The sequence below is a fragment of the Chiloscyllium punctatum genome, chromosome 1, assembly GCF_047496795.1.
Source record: "Chiloscyllium punctatum isolate Juve2018m chromosome 1, sChiPun1.3, whole genome shotgun sequence".
NCBI classification, from domain to species: domain Eukaryota; kingdom Metazoa; phylum Chordata; class Chondrichthyes; order Orectolobiformes; family Hemiscylliidae; genus Chiloscyllium; species Chiloscyllium punctatum.
In genome coordinates, this window is record NC_092739.1 from 141,738,655 (window position 1) to 141,762,725 (window position 24,071).

Consider the following 24,071-nt stretch of genomic DNA (forward strand, 5'->3'; position numbering starts at 1 on the left):
TTCTTCTCTCACTCCAGCAGTTTGTTCTGCTCTGTGAGGCTTGAGTTAATTCTCCAAGTCGTGCTGCATGCCAAGGGGAAATGCCTGTGACTGCACCCAAGTCTGCCACTGACGCGTGCAGAGATTTGAATTTGGCAATGCTCCTTCCGCGCCTGCCACGCCGCCTCCTGTAGACTTTTGTAATTTGGAGTAATTGCAGAATGCAACGTCCAGAAGTAACAGAACCTGGAAGTAGTTGATCCTTTTTTGAAATAGCACCGGTGCCATGTTGTTCCTGGTGCTACCGAGTGTGCAACAATAAGATTAAAAGGGGACACAGTCTGAAGTGTTGTGCTCCAAAATGGCATTGTTGGAGTCAAACCAGCATTGCCTTCATGATCACCCTGATCTGTATACACTGGCACATGATCACTGTGATTAGAGTAGCATCTGGCATGGTTCAATCCATACGTGTGTCCACATGTATAGTTGCCATTTTTGCAGTTCTCTGGGTATTCGTAATGTGCACAAAATAGTACGAATGGCTCGGATTTCTCACCCACTGTTTCATTCAGTCACCTTTTTCAAAAGAAGATCGATAATGGTTTTATGTTCTTGGTTTCAGGGTGTAAAATGCCATTTTCTGATTTATCATTGCTGCTGCAGTTTAATTGATGTTTGGCGACAGCAGGAAATTAGATTTGTCTTTTCTTCGCTACAGTTTCTCAAAGTGTAAGTTTAATTTCCTCTTTCCCTGTACTTCCGCCCACTTCTCTTCCCCCATAGAAATTCTTGAAAAGGTCTCTGACCAAGCTTATAATCATCTGACTACATGTTTTTTTGTGACCGGATGGCATAAATGATTTTATAATGCTCCCACAAAGCGCATTGAAACATTACACTGCTCTAGAGGCGCTATAGAAAGACAAGTTATTTCAATTTTGTGTTTTTTGTCCATTCTCTCACGCACGTCAGTGAGTGAGCATGCTGGCAATAGTTTGTTTGATCCACGTTTTGACCCCTGTTCCTGCAGTTCTTGAACTCCTGAACTACACTGAAGCCTTTTTTAATTGCCCTTCTCTGAAATCAGCTGAGAAGCAGTATTAACCTTGCGGTGTACAGTAAAAACAAAATATGTGTGGCGGATCGGCTGCGAAAAAACCGTGGAGAATTAATTGTGCCAGTGTTGCTTTAAGTTAAACTGGCTGATTGATTGATTGTATAAGGCTGAGCTGTTTGCTCAATGACAAAACGGGCCCTTTACCTCGTTGGGGGTGGGCGGAAAATCCACTGTTAAACAAAAAAAAGTCTGTTGCCGGAATTCCAGCGGAAGAACTTATTAATATTGCCAAGAAATGAGGACAACCGGACGTTGAATCTGCTTGCGAGTGATTAAGTTGGACCCCGCACAATAATGAGATATAAAATACACAGGGTTGGTTTGGATTAATGGTATATACCATATGATGTGTCCCTTCTGAGCTCAGCTGAGAGTGCAACACTGAACAAGTCAGCTGACCCACGCAGCCTATAAGCACCAGCTCTGGGCTTCTCCTACTCCCTCACATAGCAGCACTTGGTCTGTGCTTTACTTCTGGGAAAATTGAAGTAGCCGCCATATGCCCAGTATTTTCATATCTCATGTGAAGTGCTCTCAGAGAATGGGGAAATAACGGCTGTGAAGATGGGGAGCTCTCATCTGCAGAGCAAAGGGTTACCTCTAGGTAATGATTCTTCTGATCCTTTTGTTTTGTGTTTTGTGGGTGGCTTTTTCTTGTTTTTAAATAAAGTCCGTGCTGGCTCGACAGTGAAATACTTTTTGTGTGTGTGTACAAGCAGCAAGCTCGTTCGAACTCCCACCCCCCCAACAGTACCCCACCCCCTGCGTTTTGCAGGGAGGGAAGATTTGTTCACCGGAGTGTTGTACAGATGGTCTCTTGTGTTGTCCTCAGCAGTACAGGAGACACTTTATTTGTCGAAACAAATGATAGCACTTTTTGTAGTTCATCGTCTCGGCTATTCTGTGGTCCAGCTGTTTCTTCACTTTTTGACAATGGGAGACTTTGTTCATTCTGAACTTCCACACCCACCCTCCTTGTTCGGGCTGTTGAAATGAGTGAAAGCGAAGAACTAATCAGAAATTATATAGAGGGGGACAAAAGTGTCCCAGCAATGTTGATTTATTTTTTTCTTTCAGATAAATTATTAATCTAACTGAATGTGTCCCCAAAGCACACTAATCTATTCCCTTCAAAGAGATTCTGCAGGCAAGTGGGGGAAACAAAGAAAACACCAGCTTTTTGTGTTAAAACTATGCTGTCATCCCCTGTTCTGAAATTCAATGCTTTTGGTTCAGTAACTGCATGTCTCTCCCAGTGAAGCAGGAAGGTCTTCAGTGCATCTGTATGCAGCAAGCAAGGGCAAGCTCAACACTTTTTTTTGTTTCAGAAAACCTGATCTTTTGGCCACACAATAATATCTTAAGATGATTTCATGTTGCTTTGGAAAAACAGCTCAGGTGTCAACATTTTGTGGTTAGCTATTTAAGTTGGTTTTATTTTGTTTCAGGGGGTCTAAGAGCTCAAGCTACTAATGATTTTTTTCACAAAAGAATAACATCTTCCCTTGATAGGGAAATACAAAGCATCGATTTCATCTTGTCCACATTTGATGCAAGGAGTTGTAAATGTCTCATTATTTCCTTTTAAATAGCTTATTTGGTGAATTTAAAAATAGCTGCATCCTAGTGTAAATATGATGAATTGGTATTGTTTTAAGTTTTTATTGGGAGTATTTTTTGACTGAATAACTTTCCAATAGCGATATTAATATTTAAGTGGTACGCTTGGTATTTTCTAAAGTTTTCTGTGTTGGCCTTGATTTATTGTACCAGAAAACAAATTAAGTAACTGTCTCTTTGTCACTCAGCTGAATTTTGATGTTTAAAGTTGAATGTAAAACCCACTCTCGCTGTGCATTTTATTAAGTTAGTTCCATTTTCCTTGAATTGAAGTTGCATGACTTTTCTTTTGGAGCTTAATTTTGCAAATTGCAAGCATCTGAAAGCTAACATGACGAGGAAATCTTCCAAATATCTGAAAGGAATGCTGTGTAGATATGTTTTCGCATGTTTGTCATCTACATAAGTGGATACCACTTCTTCAGTGAAAGAGAACAACTAAGAATAAAATATCATCGATAGTGACTCTCTATTGCCATTGATATAATGAGTGGGAGAATTGATAATCAAAGTCTTCCACATATCTTAAATGTAAAAAGAAAGAGGGAGTGTAATGAATGATAGTCAATTTATTAAATTACTCCTAAATAAGTAATTTTGAACAGGTATAGTCAATTTTGCGCCTGAAAATAGATTGAAGGACGAAGCTTTCAAATTTCCTCAACTAGTTTGCATTGAAGCATAACCTTTTTATGGAACAATGGTGAATCCAGTGTCGTCTCTTAACTCATGACTGACTTGCAATTTCTAAGTATGATGCCTATCCAGATGCAATTTTTGTTCTAACCAGCTCGGTGAAGGCAAACATTGACAGAGAATAATTAGTAAGGGAAAAAAGCATTTATCAAGAAATAGTATGGTTTTTCACCTATTTTGACATCAAATTTTGTGTTGAATGTGGTAAGGTGACAGAAATTGTATTTTCCAGATTGCCACTATTTTTATCTTGGCTAACCGTTTAAATTGGTAGGAGAAATGTTTTTTTAGAATGTTTTCATTAGTTTCCTGGTGACTGAGTTTATGCCCACAGAGGGGGGAAAAAAAAGGCTTGTTCCTAAATTGCCTCAATGGTCAGTGCAATATTTTTAATCAGTCTGATTCCTCCATGAACCTTTTACAGTGGATAAATTCCTCTCTATATTTGGTCTAATATGCCTTTGAAGTTTTTTGTATGAAACCAGCACACAAATGATATCCTTCCCCCTGTATGAAGAGGAGGAGTTTATCCAGTGAAGTAGAGCATGAGAGACTATTCTCTCCTTAACACACCACTCCTGCTACTGTCTGATAACATATCAGCACTTAGCACAGCCATTGACAAATCTACAACGCCACCATTTAGCATTTCCATGGCCAGAGGGGGAAAATTACTGCTGGATTAGAAGAGACAAAAATATCAGGGGTTAGCCCAAACTCAGAAATCTCTGTTGATTACTCTAAATTTTTTATAAGGGAACAAAAATGAATATTTTGTGATATGCAGGTTTAACCCAAACCTATTATCCTACTCTGAACTTCACAGTTGGAAGTGGACTAACATCAAGTTAATGAGGAGAATGCCTGCCATTGCTGTGGTCTCATATGACAACAGAGAAATTGAGGACTGCAGATGCTGGAGAGTCAGAGTCAAAAAAGTGTGACTGGAAAAGCACAGCAGGTCAGGCAGCATCTGAGGGGTAGGAGAGGCGAATGTTTTGGGCAAACTCCCTCCAGGGCTTATGCCCGATATGTTGACTCACCTGCTGCTTGGATGCCGTCTGACTTGTTGTCATTTTCGAGCGCCACACTTTTCAACTCATACTGCCATGGGAAAACTGGTAGTTACCCATGGAAACCATGAGTTTAAATGCGCCCCCCGCGACACCTGCAAGTTTGTTTTGTGACACAAATGCAAAATCTTTCTTTTGCGTAACTAGGAAGCTGTTGTGCGCAAACCCAATAAGTCAGCAATCTCTTGCCTTGTTGGCCAGCTGATTTTTGGGATTAATTTTTGTGATGGTTTTCTTTAATCATCTACTTTTGTTATTGGTGACAGTGCCTTGGAAACCGGAAAAAAATTTGTTTCTGGCAGTTTCTGGTGTAAGCCCACCAGTTTATGCATTTTTTAAATATAGTATTTGACAGTATGCCAGGAATGGGCTTGAATGCATGGCATTCTTAACCTAGCAGCTTTCTGCTCTGTTCTAGACTATGTTTTGTACAAATCAGTCACCGCATTCAACTCTATACTTTATGAAACTAAATATTTATAAAATCAAAATTGTATTTAAGTGACTGTTTACTTTCACTCACTTTTGGGCTGATGTGTATTTGAACACTTGGGGCCTAATTTTCCAGTTCAATGTAGGAATCCAGAAGTGGGATGTGATAGATCCTAAAAAGCATTCCCCTTTCTTTTGCCAGCCTGCTGTTTTGGGGAATGGGGGAATTGGGGGTTTCACGGGCTCTTGATGATCCGAGAAGTTAGTCTGCTAAACAGTTAGTGGGCCGGGTGCAAGTGTTGGGGTGGATGCTGAGCGGGAATAGAGGTGATAAACCTGGGAAAAGCACTATGCCTGAGCCAAATCAGCAGTGTGGTCTCACAAAGAAAAGGCAGTTTTCTTCTGTGTCTGTCCTGATCACTTTGAAGAACTGAAATATTGGGAAGGGAAAGGCCATTAAATTTTTCTGTTTTTTCTTTTGTCCATTTTTTGTCTACTCTTTCACATTGAATAAAACTGTTTTGGTGCTGCCTTCACCCCAGTTGGAGTGGAACAGATTTGCAGAGCTCCTGACAGCCATCCAGATGGATGAACATCTTGATCAGAAAGCAAGCAAGCAATCAATGATCTCCTCCTGCCCAATTGAGGAGGCGAGTTTGCTTTAACATTCCCTCAAAGCCAAAAAACTCCACAAGCCATCATAGCTTCTGCTTCTGTAAGCTGCTGCTGTGCACAGACCTCAGTGGTCTGCAGAATGGCATTAAAAAATCCACTCCATTCCACCTCCTACCCAGCCCCTGTTACCCAGCTCTTCCCCATTCAATAGAATTTAAAATTGAAAGTGGCATTTTGGCACACAAGCCAATGCCACCACCACTATTTTTGCCTTCTGCCTCCCTTTTGTCCCAGCCCTGAAGCTGGAAATTCTGGCCTCTGGCCACTCTGTTCGTTTACATTCTGGGCTTTAATTCAGATAAATGTGAGGTGCTGCATTTTGGAAAAGCAAATCTTAGCAGAACTTGTACACTTAATGGTAAGGTCCGAGGGCGTGTTGCTAAACAAAGAGACCTTGGATTGCAAGTTCGTAGCTCCTTGAAAGTGGAGTCACAGGTAGATAGGATAGTGAAGAAGGCATTTGGTATGTTTTCCTTTATTGGTCAGAGTATTGAGTACAGGAATTGGGAGGCCACTTTGCAGCTGTACACTTTGGCCACTTTGGGAATGTTGCGTGCAGTTCTTGTCTCCTTCCTATCGGAAGGATGTTCTGAAACTTGATAGGGTTCAAAAAAGATTTACAAGAATGTTGCCAGGGTTAGAGGATTTGAGCTATAGAGAGAGGTTGAATAGACTGGGGCTGTTTTCTCTGGAGCATCAAAAGCTGAGGGGTGACCTTATAGAGGTTTATAAAATTATGAGGGGCACGGATAGGATAATAGACAAGATCTTATCCCTTGGGTGGAGGCGTTCAGAACTAGAGGGCATAGGTTTGGGGTGAGAGGACAAAGATATAAAAGAGACCTAAGGGGCAACGTTTTCACACAGGGTAATTGAGTGTGTGTGTGTTGGGGGGAGGGGGGGGTGGTGGGAATGGGCTGCTAGAGGAAGTGGTGGAGCTTAGTACAATTGCAACATTTAAGAGGCATTTGGATGGGTATATGAATAGAAAAGGTTTGGAGGGATATGGGCCGGGTGCTGGCAGGTAGGACTCGATTGGGTTGGGATATCTGGTCGGCGTGGACGGGTTGGACCGACGGGTCTGTTTCCATGCTGTACATCTCTATGACTCTAGTGTTTGCCCCCATCGTTTTTCCCAGTGCATATCATTTCATATTAGCAGATTTTTGCTTATTCTATTGATCTGTCAACTCTTTGCACTGTCTTGTTTTACTTCTGTGTTATCAAGAACTGGCTCTCAATGGCCAAGATCAAAACATTAGTATCAGCCTTGAGAATAACAATTGGCCACAGTCGCAAGGCTTGAAATATACTCTCTGGCCCAGATAACATCTTTTACTCTGCCATCCAGTAACCATGCTGTTACTTTTCTTGATTCCATTTGTCTTATTTTTGTGTTAAAATATTTGTGAGACCCTCTATCGAATACGTCCTGAAAATCCAATGTACATTATATCCTATTGCAACTGTGTGATCTCTCCAGTTGACCACTTTTAAAAACAAATTCAGAATGGATTTTTCAAACACTGCTTACCTTTAACAACTCTCCACTATGGCTGTTCTTGGATAATTTTTGCATTTCTCAGTGTCCATTTATTGTCCTTTAAGTTATTCATTTATTAGGCCATGATTCAGGAGTTTTGTCTTCCTGTGCTTGTGCAGTGCTTAATGTGTTTGTGCAAAACTTTTTTTTGTGCATGTATTTTAAAGCAATAGTTAGGCAGTTTAAGCAAATCGCCGTAAACAAAGCGCATCGATGAATTTTCAATAAGTGTATTCGGTAGTGGATGTTAATATCAAATAAATGAAAGTCATGGTATAAATGCCTCCTCCCATGAGGTAGTGAGTGGGGAAATGATTGGGTCACTTGACCATGGAGAGATACTTGCTTACTTCCCTTACCAATTTATCAAATTCTGGACGAGAAGGTCTATTGAGACACATTTAACGCTTTTAAATGCTGATATGAAGACCATCTGAGGGTTTTAATTTCTCACCTCCCTGCTTACCTAGCTTCATGGTGAGAAAAGTGGCTAGTTTCCAGACTGGGCAGCCAGGAGACCTGTCTGCTGGGTTTAGGGAAAGTGGCCTCCAGACCTGATAATTGGAGGCATGGATTTGGAGGAAAGAGGGTGGCGTCCGAAAGGTTTTATTCTGAGCTAAGTCATTGGCTCCATCATCCACTTGAAGTTGAAAGTAGCTGATGAGAATTTATTACCAGTCTCGTGATATCAGCAGCAGTAATGAGTACCTTGACTTAAAGGACAGAGTCTGTGCAGTAATGATATTCCAGCTTTTGAAAATCTAAGCTGATTATTGCAGAAACTCTCTACAGTGCAGATAGAAGCTGTTTGGCCCACCAAGTCCACACTGACCCTCCACAAAGCTACTAACCTCACAAATACTATTGTTGTAATTCCATATTTACCACGCAACCCCGACTATGGGCAATTAAGAAGGGCTCATGTCCAAAACCATTGATCCTCCTGCTCCATGGATGCTGCCTGACCTGCTGTGCTTTCCAACAACACATTTTCAGCTATGGGCAATTTGTCATGACCAACCACCTAACTTGCACAACTTTGGACTGTGGGAGGAAACCCACGTGGTTAGAGAGAGAATATGCAAACTCCACACAGATTATGCATGCTTTTTAGTAAGAATAGTAGATCAATGGAAAATGAATTAGTACATGAAACGTCTTTGATACGTCTTTGCCATGAAGTTTTAAATTATTCAAACAATTTGCTATATGATGATATGACTACTTGGGAGTGAGAATTGTGTCAGTCATGTTCACATTTAAATCAAATGACCTTATTCACTAAACTCCTAATTTGATAATTCTGGCATGTTATTAACAAATACCATAACCTGAGTTATAGTCATTCTAATCTTTTTAAAAGTATTTTGAACCAAGAAATAGGGAAACAACTTGAGTATAGAATTTCTTTCCTGCATGAAGGAAAGCTTTGTCGGATGAAGCTAAAACTGTTCAGGTTTCAGCCTGAACCACGGAACACAGAACAACCTTAGTCTCTTGGTTAATATATAGTATGTTACTGGTCCAGAACGGCCATATAACTAACGTTGAAATGAAGTCACAAGATAAATATTAAATTTCAGGTCATACTTTATACTTTTCAGGCTTTGAATATACAATTTAAGAAATCAGTGATCACTTTCCATGTCATGAAATGTGATGAGGAAATTTTAATTGAACTACAGTATCGTCCTTTTTTTAAACAAGGAGACACATTCTAGACTGGAAACTTTTAAAAGGAACTTTAAATAGGAATTTGTAAACCCAGCTTGGGTCATTTTTGGGTTGATATGCTTATTTGCATTAAGCTTCGTTAACAGAGAATGTGAATAGCAGTACACATATGCTTTACACTTTATTATTAATACATTCTCTATTAATTATATTTAGAAAAAGCATTATGGCTATCGCTGGGTTCCAACAGATGAAGCAATGAAGATATTTTTACACAAAAATGACTACAGTGTGCACAGTGGGTCCTTTTCATTGCTTTTACGAACTTTCTACCCTGTAGTGCAAAACTGACGCAACCAAACAAAAAAAACCTGTTAATCAATAATTGTCTTTTAATGGAGTTCTTTGTTGCTGCCGTAGCTTACTGAATATTGATTTTCGTGTTTGGCCATTTATAGACCTGTTTATGCAAACAATAACATCTGAATTTGCATTAGTTGAAGGTTTTAAGTATGAAAGTGTATTATGATTTTAATTTTTAAAGATCACTCTCCAATTTTGGTGACCACAGGATTAATGCATCACAATGCTGTGCAATTGAAATTAATTATGAGACATTTAGTGCTTCAACAAATTTCCCATTTTGCAAGTCTACTTTTGCTTAAGCTCCCCTTATAGATTGGTCAGGAGATCAAACTTTGGTCAAATGGTTCCTAATAAGATCAAGTACTGTCTATCTTTGTTGTACTCTGTATTGACAGGATTTGACTGCTGTGGTTTCTTTCCACAATTCAAAGATGTGCCCTGTTAGGTGTACTGGCCATGCTAAATCACTCATAGTATCCAGAGATGTGCAGGTTCAGTGGGTTAGCCATGGTAGAAATGCAGGGTTACTGGGACAGGGTATTGTCTGGTTGACTGCTCTCTTGAGGGTTGGTGTGGACTCGATGGACTGAATGGCCTGCTTTCAGGCTATATGAATTCTGTGATTCTATAATTCTATGAATGCCACATTTGACCTGCGTTAAGGGGGCCTAGCCAAAGTGGAATAAATGGAAATTGGGGGAAATGTCTCTCTCCTGTTTGGAGTCAAACCTGAAGCTGATTGATGTTGTTGGAGATTAGTCATCTCAGCTCCAGGATATCTCTGCAGGAGTTCTTCAGGGTAGCTTTCTAGGTCCAGTCTCTTCAGCTGCTTCATCAATGATCTTCCTTCAAAAGTGGAAATGTTTGCCGGTGATTGCACAATGCTTAGCACCATTCGCAACTCCACTGATACTGAAGCAGTTCATGTCCAAATGCAGCAAGGCTCGGATAATAACATTCACACCACACAAATACCAGGCATTGACCATCTCCAGTAATAGGCAATCAGACCATTGCCTCTTGACCTTCAATGGTATTATCATCACTGAATCCTCCATGATCCACATCCTAGGGGCTTACAATTTGACCAGAAAGTAAACTGAAGTCACCATATGAATGCAGTGGCTACAGTGGCAGGTTAGTGGATCGGTATACCAGTGAGTCACTCCTTTCCTGACTCCCTAAAACTTGCCTGCCATCAACGACTCGAGTGTGATGAAGTACTCTCCACTTGACTGTGTGAGTGCAGCTCAAACAACACGCAAGCTTGACCCCATCCAGGGCAAAACAGCTTCTTGATTGGCGCAATATGTACAAACGTCCACTCCCTTCACTGGCGCATAGTAACAGTGGTGTGCACCATCTACAAGATGCACTGCAAGAATTCACCAAGGGCAATTCTGAAGAACAATCACTGGACCCAAAACGTTAATTTTGCTTTCTCTCCACAGATACTGGCAGACCTGGTGAGTTTTTCAGCAATTTATGTTTTTGTTTATGGTTTCCAGCATCTGCAGTTCATTTGTTGTTTATTTATTTAGTCTTGAGAGCCCTCTGCAGTAAAGAATACGGAAGCGGATCAGTATGAAAGTGCTATGATTTGGGCAAAGACCAAGTGCAAATAACCAATTTAAGTACCTGATGGGGTCAGTGGTGGCAGAAGATGGAAGTGGAAAACAAGTAATGCATCAGCTCTGGTTGGAGTAATTGGACAAAGAGCAGTGGAGTATTCTGACATAAAGCTGTCACTCAAACTGAATGCCAGTTGTGAGACCAGTGTTGTTATGTCGTGCAGAAATTTGAGCAACATTAAGAAGAGAGAAATAACAACTGGGTGCTAATGAGATCCGGATATAAAGATTGGTGTGTGCAGTGTTGAGAAATGACAGATAAAGAACCAGTAAAACAGGATCAGTAAAGATTTGTGAGAATATCAAAGAAAGTAGCCGAGAAGGAACTGTAGAGATTGCGGTGGACGTGTGGAGAGGTGAGTGATGGAGGTGGAACTGTCAGGAAGAGGAACGTTTAGAAAAAATGCAATGTTTCCCTTTCAATCACTTTTTAGCTAGTTTCTTCTATATTTTGTTTCAGTTTCAGAAGTCCAGAACCAGAGACCACAGTCTCTGATATGGGTAAGCCATTGAGGGAGATGAGAAATTTCTTCACCCAGAGAGTGGTGAGCTTTGAAATTCTCTGCCAGTGTTTGACGGCAAAATATTGAATGTTTTCAAGAAGGAGTTAGACATAGTTCTTGGGGCTAAAGCGATCAAAGGATATGGGGTGAAATGGCATCAAAAAGGCCAAACTCCTGTTCTTCTTGTCTTTGTTTCAGCAATACACTGTTATGAAGGTGTAGGTGTGTACTGTATCTTTTAAGAAAGACTAGAAGCTGACATGAACTTAGAGAGGCGCAGAGTGTGCTGAAACAATTTAAAATGTAACATTTGACTGTTAAACCAATAGTGCAGCTGAGTTGGCATGGTACATAACAAATTTGAATTTGGCCAGTCAGTTTGTTTTGGAGTATAAAACTGGACATTTTGAATGGTTAGGGGGAGAACTGCCAAGAAAACCAAGAAGTATCGACTGCTACCCAAATAGCTTTCTGATAGGTACCTGTCTGTAAGAAAAGTTGTACAGCAAAAGACCGAAGAAGGGACAACCCAGGAAAACCCAGAGAAAAATCTACAGCGTGAAATCGACAAAGGAGAACAAATTTACAAATCAACAAAGCTGGCTGGCTTTGAAACTTTTTGTAAATCTTAATCAGGTTTTATTTTATGAGACCAGCATTGTGGAATGGGAGGTAAAAGATAGGTTTAAGAGAAAGGAGTTGTAAATAGTGGTTTTAATGTTCTCTGTTGGACTTGGAGGATAAAATTGTTAATTTTTACTTTAAATAGCGACCACTGGGATAGTTCTTTGCGCCTCAAAATTTAACAGGTTATGGCACGAGGTGAGCTTCTCTACGTGTTGGGTTTAAATTAGCAGACGGGTTTACACCGTGTTGTAACAACTCACTTAACTTGGAAGCACAGAACTTAAACTTTTGTAAAATGATGTCTCTTTTCAAAAGTCCATTTCTTGTGTCCAATTCTGATGAGTGTAAGGTGAAATCTTTTGATTTCTATTCTTTTAATGGTGTTTAATGTGCAAATATTTGCTACACTTCTTCCATTTACACCAAGCAGTACTAAGCTGTTTTCACATTTCCATTTTCAGCTGCCCCTGTACGAGTGGTACACACAGTTGTCTTTGTGCTCTGCTGGTGGAAGGAGTGCATGTTGAAAATGGTGGATGGGGTGCCAGTTAAATAGGCTGCTTTGTTTTGGGTGGTTTCAAGCTTCTTGAGTGTTGTTGGAGCTGCACTCATCCAGGCAAGTGTACAGTATTTCATTATACTCCTGTCAGGCACTGGGGAGCATGGAGGTGAGTTACTCATTGCAGAATGTCCAGTCTCTGACCTGCTCTTGTTACCACCTTGAGTCTAGTCTAGGTCAGTTTCTAGTCCCAGGATGTTGATAGGGGATTCAGTGATGATAATGATATTGAGTGTCAAGTGGTAATGGTTAGATCCTCTCTCGTTGAGTATGGTCATTGTCTGGCATTTTGTGTGGTGTAAATCTTCCTTGCCATTTATCAGCTCAAGTCTGAATGGTGTCAGCAATGTTATGGTATGGTTCTATCAGGCTAGTAATGTTCAGTTATTGGATTAACTTTTCCAGGTAAAACACTATTCTTATGAGGTCTTGGCCAATAAATAGAAGATTAGATGAAACTTTGTTAGCCATGTTACTAAAGCTTCATATTAGGTGACAGAAATGAATGTAGGCCTACATTTCCAGCTAAAATTAATGGAAGAAACTTGCTGTTGAGAGTAGTAACAATGAACAACCTCAATGGAATCTGTCAAAGTGCATGGACACAATTTGGAACATTTTCCTATGCCTCTTAGCTTCTGGACTACTTATGTACATAAAAATTATTATAGACACCTTTTTAACACTTATCTGTTTACAATTAAAATGTATACACTTTTGGTCACTATCTTTCTAAATTCTTTCTGTTTTCCTGTTATCCTTATTTTAGTACTTGTTATTCTTTATCCAGTGACTTCCAAGCCTTGGCATCCAGTTAAGAGATGGGAACCATTTCCTTCAAAGAGCATCTGCTTTAAGCCTTGTGCTTTGAAGATTAAATGACCAGTTAATTTTCGTGTTGATGAGAAGTGCATTAGAAATACCTGCCAAATGTGTCTTCAGAGTTGTGGCTCTAGGATCAGCCTCATTAGCAATGCAAGGATCCACAGAACCCATAACCAATGATATGGAATTTCCTAGGTGGGCAGTCATAGCGAATAATTTGACTATGAGCTGAATCTAAATAACAGAAAAGGTTTGACTCTAAGAAAAATCTTAACAATATGTTTAAAATTCTTGTAATTCTTACATGACCTTCATATGGCTAAGTAAATTGTAGACCAAGAGCAAGCAATTATCAAAATTTAGTTTATGCTGTTTTAAAGGAAAGGATACCTTATAATTTTATTAAGTGTTAATAGAAGCATTTTAAAAGCTTTCTTTACAGACCTTTCTGTTGCTTTGAAGCTGTTCATGGCAATCAGGAAAAATGTTGAATCTGATTGGAATTGAACTTGCAAGTAACTCATGTTCCATAAGATCCATTCCCCACACTTCATACCAGCCTGATCCATTTTATTCCAGAAGTTATATTATGATGGGTATTTAGTCATTTTTCAATTTCAGAGACTGTTTTTCAAGACAGTTTACAGAATTGAAAACATGCACACATTGCCATTTGCAAGATGAGTGCGAATTAATACAAATTGATGATGGAAGTTCCAGGTATTCACTGTGAGGGGGGGCAATTGTTTGATATTGTTTTACAAAAAAAAGTAATTGGGCCTCAATTAACCATCTTTCAATTATTTTTAATGGTTTTTAAGAAGTAATTACTGTTGCAGTTGTATTCTCCTATGAAGTAACTAAATGTACATATGGGCTGCCATTCTTTACGATTGCAGACCTCTGCTGTACATGTAGAGGAAAAAAGACTTAGAAAATTCAGGAAACAGTTTGCTGATTCACTTTTGCTTAACTGATATCCTGGTAAAGTAAAAACTTAGCATATTTTGAGGATAAGCCAGCAAGGCCTTCAGTTATTGCAGTGTGAATATGACAGTAGATTTAGTTACATAGCCATCAAGAAGGCTGTCTGTCATTTTGCATTCAAATGCTTATTAAATGAGCAATTCTGTTTTTGGTAACATCATCTGGGGGTTTCAAAGTTTGAAAACATAGTTGCTTTCTAAGCGTGTTGTCAGGAATAGAATTCCTTGATAAAGATTTTGCAAAGAATAAGTTAATGATAAGAGTAGTAAGGGTATGGAATGCTTTGCCTGCATCGGTAGTAGATTCGCCAAGTTTAAGTGCATTTAAGTCGTCATTGGACAGGCAAATGGACATACATGGAATGGTGTAGGTGGGATGGGCGTCAGATTAGTATGATAGGGCGGCGCAACATCGATGGCTGAAGGGCCTGTACTGCACTGTAATGTTCTATAAGTTAATAATTGAGGCTGTAGCTTAAACAAAATGTACCTGCTTGCAAGTACATTTTATATCTTGTATTTATATCATTCCTTTAATAATATTATGCCTTTACCAAGCCACCCTAAAATGTTTCACAAGATCATTGTGGATTTGTGTCATACATTGTTTTACATAATTAGATATTAAGTCAGATCTAATTAGATTTTAAAGTAGGAAAGTGAGGTTGTGTGCAGGGAGGCTATTCCAGAGCTTGGGGCTTTATGCAACTGAAAGTATGAGCACCAATGGTAAAGCAATGTAAGATTGGAGATACTAAAGAGGAAAAATTATAGTGTAGTTACTTCACAAGATTTTGAAGCTGCATGAGATGACAGAGATAGGGAGAGAAGAGGCTATGGGGTGGTTTGAAAATGACGATGAGGCAGTTTGACAGATGTGTGTGCTTCCAAGAATCCAATTACTTTAATGATGCGAAGTATTATTAACGCCAAATGCAAACATTTTAACGAAGTTTCATATAGAGTGGTGAGAGGAAGCTCTGAGAACTACCTCTTCAATATAGGGAGTTATGTTGCTCCTGAATGCAATGCCTTGAAGAGTTTTGGAACTGGAGTTCTGGTAAACATTTAAAAAGAAACTGGATACTCACTTGTGAAGGAGAAGTGCACAGGGCGGTTGGAAAAGCTAAGGGGCCTTCGAAGAGATCTTTCATAGAGGTATTGGGCAAGTTAACCTTCTTATATGAATTGCTTGCCTGATAGAGAAACAAACATATTTTGTATGGATTTCATGATTTGATGAGTTTTTTTAAGCATCTGGTAAACATCCTACTTTCAGAGCCGATTGAGATTCTCTTCCCTCGTTCTTCCTCCAAAAAATATCCACTTGAGATTGTGTAAACATTCAATGTTGCACTGCAAGTGCAATTTTTATTCACTAGGAGGATGTGGGCATCACTGGCTGGCCAGTACTTATTTATTATCTGTCCCTGTTTGCCCTTGAGAAGGCGGTGTTGAGCTGCCCTTTTGAACTGCTGCAGTTCACTCGTAAAATTGCTGAGAGAGTTCTTGCCATAGCACTGTAGATGAATTGCAAGATTGACGGAAATCCTTGAGGGAAGTTTGCTCTGTCTGAGAGGGCAGTAGAAGCTAATGCTGTAGTAACTTTAAGTAGGTGTATATGTCAGGGAAAAATAACTGCAAGTCTGTATCGAGTGCAAAGCCATCAGACTAATTTGATAACTCTTACAAAGAATAGCATGTGCTAGCTTTCCTCACACCACAATCCCTTCAGGTCTGGGATCAGCTGCCAATTCATTTGTGTCCAAAAGAGAAGAAAAAAAATTCAGGCCTCATTTGAATATAACTGACTTGCTCACCTTCTCTGTATTTTCTACTTGGGTATGTTTAGTATTCGTCTTTTCCTTGTTATACCTCAGACATTTATGAAAAAAATCCAGCTTGTGTAGGAATTTGCAAGGGATGATTATCCCTGGTTCATCTGAATGGGGCACATGTGACTTATACTTGACCCCCATGTCAACAAAGAAAAAAATCCAAGTATGATCTTGGATGAGCACTTTTTTTTAAAAACTCAGTTGACCAGTCTCCAGTGAGATGATTACGTAAAGTAAGTATCTGGTCATCTGCCTTTGAAATCTGATAGGGAATGCAAACGATTCACTGCATAGACATTTTATTAACCCAGTTAACACAATATGTACAAAAACAGAAGTTGCTGGAAAAGCCCAGCATCCCTCCCTCTGTGGAAATGACCTCTCAACTTTATGGAGTGCCGTTCACATTATGCTGTAATATATACAATGTGCTGGCCCACTACATTGTCTTGCTTACAACAGTGCTAATTGTCTTAATCTCTTCAGCCAATCTGAATTATAAACTGCTTATTATTCTCTTTGGCTGATTGTTTTCTCACTACAATTTGTATTTATTAGTGTCTGTGAACCTAATTAACTATCATGGCAGGTTTGAATAGTTACCCCTTTCTGCTTAACACTTGTATAAGGAGCCAAATATATTTGAACTGAGATGTGAGTTCAATTTGCAAAGGTCCAAAATTCCCACAGATTCTAATGTAATTCAGGAAAGGTCACTGGACCCGAAACTTTGATTTCTGTTCACAGATGTTGCCAGACCTGCTGAGCTTTTCCAACAATTTCTGTTTTTGTTCCTGATTTATAGCATCTGCAGTTCTGTCTGTTTTTAAACATACCGTATATGTAAGTGGCGATAGACTTGTAAAGTGCTGCTGTGTTGCTCAGGAGAAAATGTGCAGATACCGTATATACTCGTGTAAAAGTCAAAATTTTAAGACTATTTTAAGGTTAAATTTATGCATCGACTATTACATGGATACTACTTTTGAGGGGCTGAAATTCATGCTATAGTCCAAAATGCCATATCATTAGTAGAAGCCCAATTGATTTCTAAACGAATTTTTTAAAATAGCAGATTAGAGTAATTGTTGCTGCACAGTTATTTGTCTTCTCTGCAATTTCAATAACTTTCAGTTAAAATGCTGCTGTTTATTTTTTACTTTTTCTGGAGGGCATTTTGACACCAAAAAATGAAGAAATTTCAAAACCTCAACTAGGTATATGACTGTATTCCATGAGTGTTACAGGGGAACTGATCTCAGCTGAGCTGCACACACTTGACTCTGACCTGATGCGTCTTAAATTTTCCTGCCAATTTCTTCCATTTCCCTCTTTTTTTTTTTCTGTCGATTGTAGTTGGTTTGGTTTTTCAAACTAATATTTTAAGCTTTTACTTCTGATTTTAAAAAAAATGAGTCTCACCAATCATTATAGGCGTGACATTTATGTACAGGATGATACCTTGGCTCATAAATGTTGATCTGTTATCTGCAAAGAACTAGGATTGACTTTTCCATGAGAAAAATGGAAAATTTCAGCTTTTTGGCCAAAAATAAGGGGTCGACTTTCCACATGAGATCGACTTTTACTTGAGTATATACGGTTATCCTTGAGGAGTATTGCATTCTGATTTTTCATCCCTCCCTCTGTTGGAACAACCTCTCAACGTTATGGAGTGCAGTTATGCTCCAATATGTACATTGTGCTGGTCTGCTGCACCGTCCTGCTAATAGCAGTACTAACTGTCTTTATAATTCAGTTTAGCTGGAGAGATTAACTGTTTGTTATTCTTTTTGCCTCAGAGTGTTTTCTCGCTACAATTCTGTGTTTATTAGTCTCTGTGAACCTAATTAACATGGCAGGTTTGAATAGATAACCCTTTGTGCTTAACACTTGTATAAGTAGCCAAATATATTTGAACTGAGATGTGAGTTCAATCTGGAAAGGTCCAAGAGCCTGTTTCCATACCGTCGGGAATCTAATTTTTTTTTAAATTCCCACAGACGCCATAGTAACTCTTTTTCTCTGCACTTAGGTTGGGAAGTTATATATTGCACTTCAATAAGCAGTCTGAGAAATTTTGGAATTAATTTATGAAGCAACTTAATATAAATTCAAAATCTTATGTTGAAAAACCTATTGGAATTTTTCTATTTCCTTTTGGACTCCAGGCATTCGTCCTCCTATTATGAATGGCCCCATGCACCCGCGCCCCCTGGTGGCATTGCTGGATGGCCGAGATTGCACTGTTGAAATGCCCATTCTAAAAGATGTAGCTACAGTGGCTTTCTGTGATGCACAGTCTACACAAGAGATTCACGAAAAGGTAAGCATAAGAATATCTAAGCTTGCAGTTCTTTGAAACTTGAGGATTAAATTTTAATAGCAGTTTGTGTGATAATAGCGTGCCTTGCCTTAAGAAAATATTAATTAATGTCATATTTCTATTTTGCCCAATGCATTTCAGGTTTTTGTCTTGAGTATTGAGTGCTGTTGACATTCGAATATTGGTCTCGAGAGGTCATTGAATCCAGTTGTATGAGGGTGTATAATTGCTAATACAGTTAATCAGTTAGCTGAAGAGAACAGAATGTAGTCATTCAGCTTATCATGCCTTCACAAGTTGCAGAATAATCTTTGGGTTTGTTGTTACATTGGTATTGGGATAATTAAGTCCCCAAGCACTTGAGCTCAGCGATGCCAACATGCAAATCTCTCTAATTATTTTAAAGGTGTATAATAATAAGATAAAAGCTAAAAAGAATAGAAACTTAATGATAATTGTAATTGTTTGCAGCATTTTGTATTTTTATTTTTAAGTTTGGATGCTAACTCTATCGAGCTCTCTATCTTAAATGGCTTTTTAATACAGTGTAATTACCTTTTAGATAAGGGCTGCTAGGAATTAAATGACAAACATTTTGCGAAATGAAATGTGAGAAAAATGAGTGTAATAATTCAATTCTCTTTCTTCATTGGCTAAATTTCCAGTATTAGTGGAAGAATTAGTATTGCTTGTAGACAGTCTGAGCTTTGCAAGTGATTAAGAAGAAAATCCAAAATGGAACAATTTGAAAGAGGTGGAAGTGGATGTCAGCAGAAAATCCTGTTCATTTTGATGAAATGTTTAACTTATCAAACATGTTTGCCTGATCCAGAGTACAGGATGTTTTGCATGAATTGTGTTGTACTTTACTGAGACCTTAGTTGGAGTATGGTGTCCAGTTTGAGGATTAATATACTTGCCATCAAGGAAATGCAATGCAGGTTCACCACATTAATTCTTACGAGGAGTCTGGGTCTGTATTTTCTAGAAAATATTATTTGGAGAAATGGATAACTTGTACAGATCTTAAAGGGTAGACAGGCTAGATGCAGAAACTGGCCAGGGAGATCTTGAACTAGGAGACAGTTTCCATAAAAGAGGCAAGTCCATTAGGACTGGGATGACAGAACATCTCTTCAGTCAGAGGGAGGTTTATCTTTGGAATTCTCTGCCACAGATGGCACTGGAAGCTCAGTCATTGAGCATGCAGAAGACAGATCAGTAGATCTTGAGAAGTTGTTATGACAGAGACACAACTAAATCAAATCGGTTTCCCTCTCCCCATTTTCACAACATGGTAAAATAAACACTTGACCCTCAAATTTGCCCCAATGGTTCCTAACATGACTTTTTAAATAACTAATACCAAACTTGATGTGTTATCGACAAGACCAAGCCCCCCTCAAAATATATTAAGCATATAGCCTAGACCCTAACTTTTTCTTATTTTAAAGGCAAGTGCTTGGCCTTGTGTTTCAAATGCAATTTGATTGGTCAAACTACCAGTCTTGAAGCAAAACACTGTATTTAAACTGTATTCATACACTGTAGTTAAAATACAACAAAAGAAAGAAGAAATTGGAAAAATAACTATTGGAAAATGTAACAGAATAATACATTATTTAGCTACTAAACCAAAACTGTTCCAATATATTAACATCCTATAAACACATGCTTGGCAAAGGCAAATTCAATAAAATAGCTTGTCTCTCAGGCAATTCTCCAGTCTAGTAGGAAGGACATCAAGAGAAAGCTTGGAGAGATGATAGCAGGGAGAAATGTACTGCTGTTCTCAAACCCAGCTTCATGACCCCAACAACTGCTGCTGAAAAACTAAAAGTAAAGCTCTGGTTCTTTGAGGGCTTGATTCCACCAATTCAAGCTGGTGCTATTGTTCCAAATTTAGGAAAAAAAGCCCAAGGATACTCAAGCTATTTAATATTTTATGGGCTTTGAAGCAGATTGTTCAGCACCTCTGTCTCAACCTTTTTTGATTTAAAAAAAACAGGACCGAATACGCTTCCGAAAGCCATAGTATTGTCACAAAGCTTTAAACCAAAGAATCAACAATTTATTAATAATGCCATCGCTTTAGTGGGCAGCACGGTGGCACAGTGGTTAGCACTGCTTCCTCACAGCGCCAGAGACCGGGTTCAATTCCCGCCTCGGGCGATTGATTGTGTGGAGTTTGCACATTCTCCCCGTGTCTGCGTGGGTTTCCTCCCACAGTCCAAAGATGTGCAGGTCAGGTGAATTGGCCATGCTAAATTGCCTGTAGTGTTAGGTAAGGGGTAGATGTAGGGGTATGGGTGGGTTGCGCTTTGGCGGGGCGGTGTGGACTTGTTGGGCCGAAGGGCCTGTTTCCACACTGTAAGTAATCTAATCTAATCTTTAACAGCGCAAAGTTTTGTGTGTGGAATGAAGTGGTAGATGCAGGTACAATGACAACATTTTAAAGACATTTGAATAGGTACATGAATAGGAAAGTTTTAGAGGGATTTGGGCCAAACTGGGGCAAGTGGAAACTAGTTTAGTTTGGTAAACTTGGTCGGCATGAACGGGTTGGACTGAAGGGTCTACCTCCATGCTGTATGACTCTGACTCTGACATCAGGTAATCTAATTAGTGTGTATGATTTAAACCCAATCTTCTTTCATTCTAGCCCCCACTCTCAAATATAGGCAAACTGATGCAGTTAAGGGATCAGTTAAAAGATTAATAAGAGATACAGCTGGCTAGTTCACTTAAGCTGTTTTTACATCACATAGAATCACATGTACATGGGAATGCATTTTGCTTGGTTTCTGACTACACTGGTCAATGCAAATAGCTTCCAGTTGGTTCTGAGGGACATGCATTTAGTGCATGTAACTGAGAATTATTCTCAAAACTTTCATAAGTTGATAATGGGAGCATAAAAAGAGAGCAATCAAACCACCATCCTCTAATTTTGACAGCCACAATCCTTCTGACAAAAACGTAGAGTTCAAAACCAGTGCAAACTTTCATTTCTCTCTGTTTTTCCAACATTTTCTTTGTTAGACTGATTGGTACTATCACTCACTGTGAGGGCCCAGTTAATAACCAAAACCTGCATTCTGTTTGAGAATGATGCATCTCCAGATCTGTAGAGTTCTTTGAACAAGGATCAATCTGCAATTAACTTCCAGGTCTGGCCTCAAATACATGTTTGTTTGTTCTGTTTTGAAAAAGCAAACTACTGCTCATAGTCCTAAGGTCACATTCAACTCTGAGCGCACAGCTCCAAACCAAAAGTGATTTTAAAAAAAATTAATAAGGGTTCTAACAATTTTCATGGCTACAAGATATAGCATGGGGAAATGGAGTTGTGGTTGATTAAAAAGTTATAATCTAGAATGATGGTGCAAGCTTGAGGGTCTGAGTGACCAACTTCTCCTAAGCTTGCATGAATTTATTTGTACATTTCTGCAGTTTCTTTGGGCCAAATACAGCCTTGTAATATGTGCAAAACCACATGCTGCAAAAACAAAAATAGCTGGAGGAGTTCTGCAAGTCTGGCACCATCTGTGGAGAGAAAGGAGAGTCCGATTTTTGGGTCCACTGAGCTGGGAAAATGTTGGTACATTAGCTGAAGGTTGGGAGTGGGGTTGGGGGTGAAGGAAGAATTATAAGTGGCGATGTGTTTTAAGTCCCCCTCACACAGCAGGTTTAGCAATAATTAATGGTTTTAAGAAAATTGCTGACTTGATTCCAAGAGAGGGCATATTTATTTTTTCAAGATCACGGAAGGAAAGCTGATCTGCATTATGAAGGGAATAGACAATGTCCCATGTAACTGTCATCTCCTGTCTCGTATGGTTTGTTGTTACCTGGATGTCACAGAGTTGGTGAAGTGGAAAGAAATGAGCGAAAAGTTGTGGTACGCATCAAAGCCAAGATCATAGAGAGGGTATGCACGGAGGTCTTACAAAGTTTTCCATCACTTTCTCAATCAATATGTAGACAGTCTTACTCAAGCAGGGCAAAACCCAACTTCTTCTTGGGAAATAAGGTAGAGCAAGTGACTGAGGTATTAGTGGGGTAGCACTTTGGGACCAGTCACTAATTCTAGTAGCTTTAAAATAGTTATGGAAAAGTGTAGGCCTGGTCCACAAGTTAAGTTCTAAATTGGCACAGAGTCTGACACTGTGGCTCAGAAGGGAAGGGGGAGAATAGAAAAGTGCTAGTGGTAGACGACTCACTAGTTAGACGGATTGATCGGAGATTTTGTGGTCAGGAACAGGACCCCCGGAAGGTAGGTTTCCTCCCCAGTGCCAGGGTCTGGGATGTCGCCAATCGGGTTTACAGGATTCTGAAGGGGGAGGGTGAGCTGACAGAAATTGTGGTACATTTTGGCATCAATGATATAGCCAGAAAAGGGATTGAGGATCTGAAAAGTGACTACAAAGAGTTAGATTGGAAGCTGAAGAGCAGGACAAGTAGAGTCGTGATCTTGGGTTTGCTACCGGTGCCACGAGATAGTGAGGTGAGGAACAGTCAGCGAATGCAGCTTAACACGTGGCTGTGAGGCTGGTGCAGGAGGGAGGGCTTCAGATACCTAGACCGTTGGGATACCTTCTGGGGAAGGTGGGACTGTTACATGAAGGGCATGTTGCACCTGAACTGGAGGGACACCAATGTCCTGGGTGGGAGATTTGTTCGTGTGGTTTGGGAAGGTTTAAATTATTTGGCAGGGGGTGGGAGTCAGAGTCACGTATCTGAGAGGGGGGCAGTGACAGGATGTAGTGAATCTCACACGATGAAACAAAGGGATCAGTTAAAGTGTGTCTGCTTTAACGCAAGGAGTGTCAGAAATAAGACTGACAAACTTAGAGCATGGATCAGTACTTGGGGCTATGATGTTGTGGCCATAATGCTGACATGGGTTTCACAGGGACAGGAATGGTTGCTCGATGTTCCAGGGTTTAGAATGTTTAAAAAGAACAAGGAGGGTAGAAAAAGAGGAGGGGGTGTGGCATTGCTAATCAGAGAGTGCATCACAGCTACCGAAACAAAGGTTGTTGAGGAAGGCTTGTCTACTGAGTCAGTATGAGTGGACGTTAGGAATAGCAAGGGAGCAGCCACCTCATTGGTTTTCTACAGGCCCCCTAATTGCAGTAGGGAGATTGAAGAATTCATAGGCTGGCAGATTCTGGAAACATGCTGATGTAGCAAAGTTGTTGTTATGAGTGATTTCAACTTTCCAAATATTGACTGGAACCTCCTAAGTGTAGATGGTTTGGATGGAGCAGTTTTTGTCAGGTGTGTTCAGGAGGGTTTCCTTACTCAGTATGTAGACAGGCCGACAAGGGGAGAGGCCATTTTGGATTTGGTGCTCGGCAATGAGCCAGGACAGGTGTCAGATTCCGCAGTGGGAGAACATTTTGGTGACAGTGATCAAAACTGCCTCACGTTTACCATAGCCTTGGAGAGGAAAAGGAGCAGTTATCGAGGAAAGAAATTTAATTGGGGAAAGGAAATTATGACGCTATCCGACAGGAGTTAGGAAGTACAGACTGAGAGCAATTGTTCCACAAAATGGGCACAGCAGACATGTGGAGACTATTTAAGGAGCAG

The 24,071-nt window shown here is 39.7% G+C and overlaps 1 protein-coding gene across 10 annotated transcripts in view; it reads left to right on the top strand.

Annotated features, from left to right (window-relative positions):
* The window catches only part of ctbp1 (C-terminal binding protein 1), a 340,616-nt gene that overhangs the window by 237,493 nt on the left and 79,052 nt on the right, over nt 1-24,071 (top strand). For 7 of the 10 annotated variants that reach the window (XM_072575900.1, XM_072575853.1, XM_072575892.1 and 4 more), the window contains one exon: nt 18,319-18,473. In XM_072575900.1, the coding sequence (XP_072432001.1) occupies nt 18,319-18,473 (155 nt within the window). Of the gene's footprint in view, nt 1-1,535; nt 1,704-9,028; nt 9,111-18,318; nt 18,474-24,071 lie in introns of those variants that run through there. The other 3 variants (XM_072575929.1, XM_072575919.1, XM_072575909.1) reach the window with 3 other exon arrangements.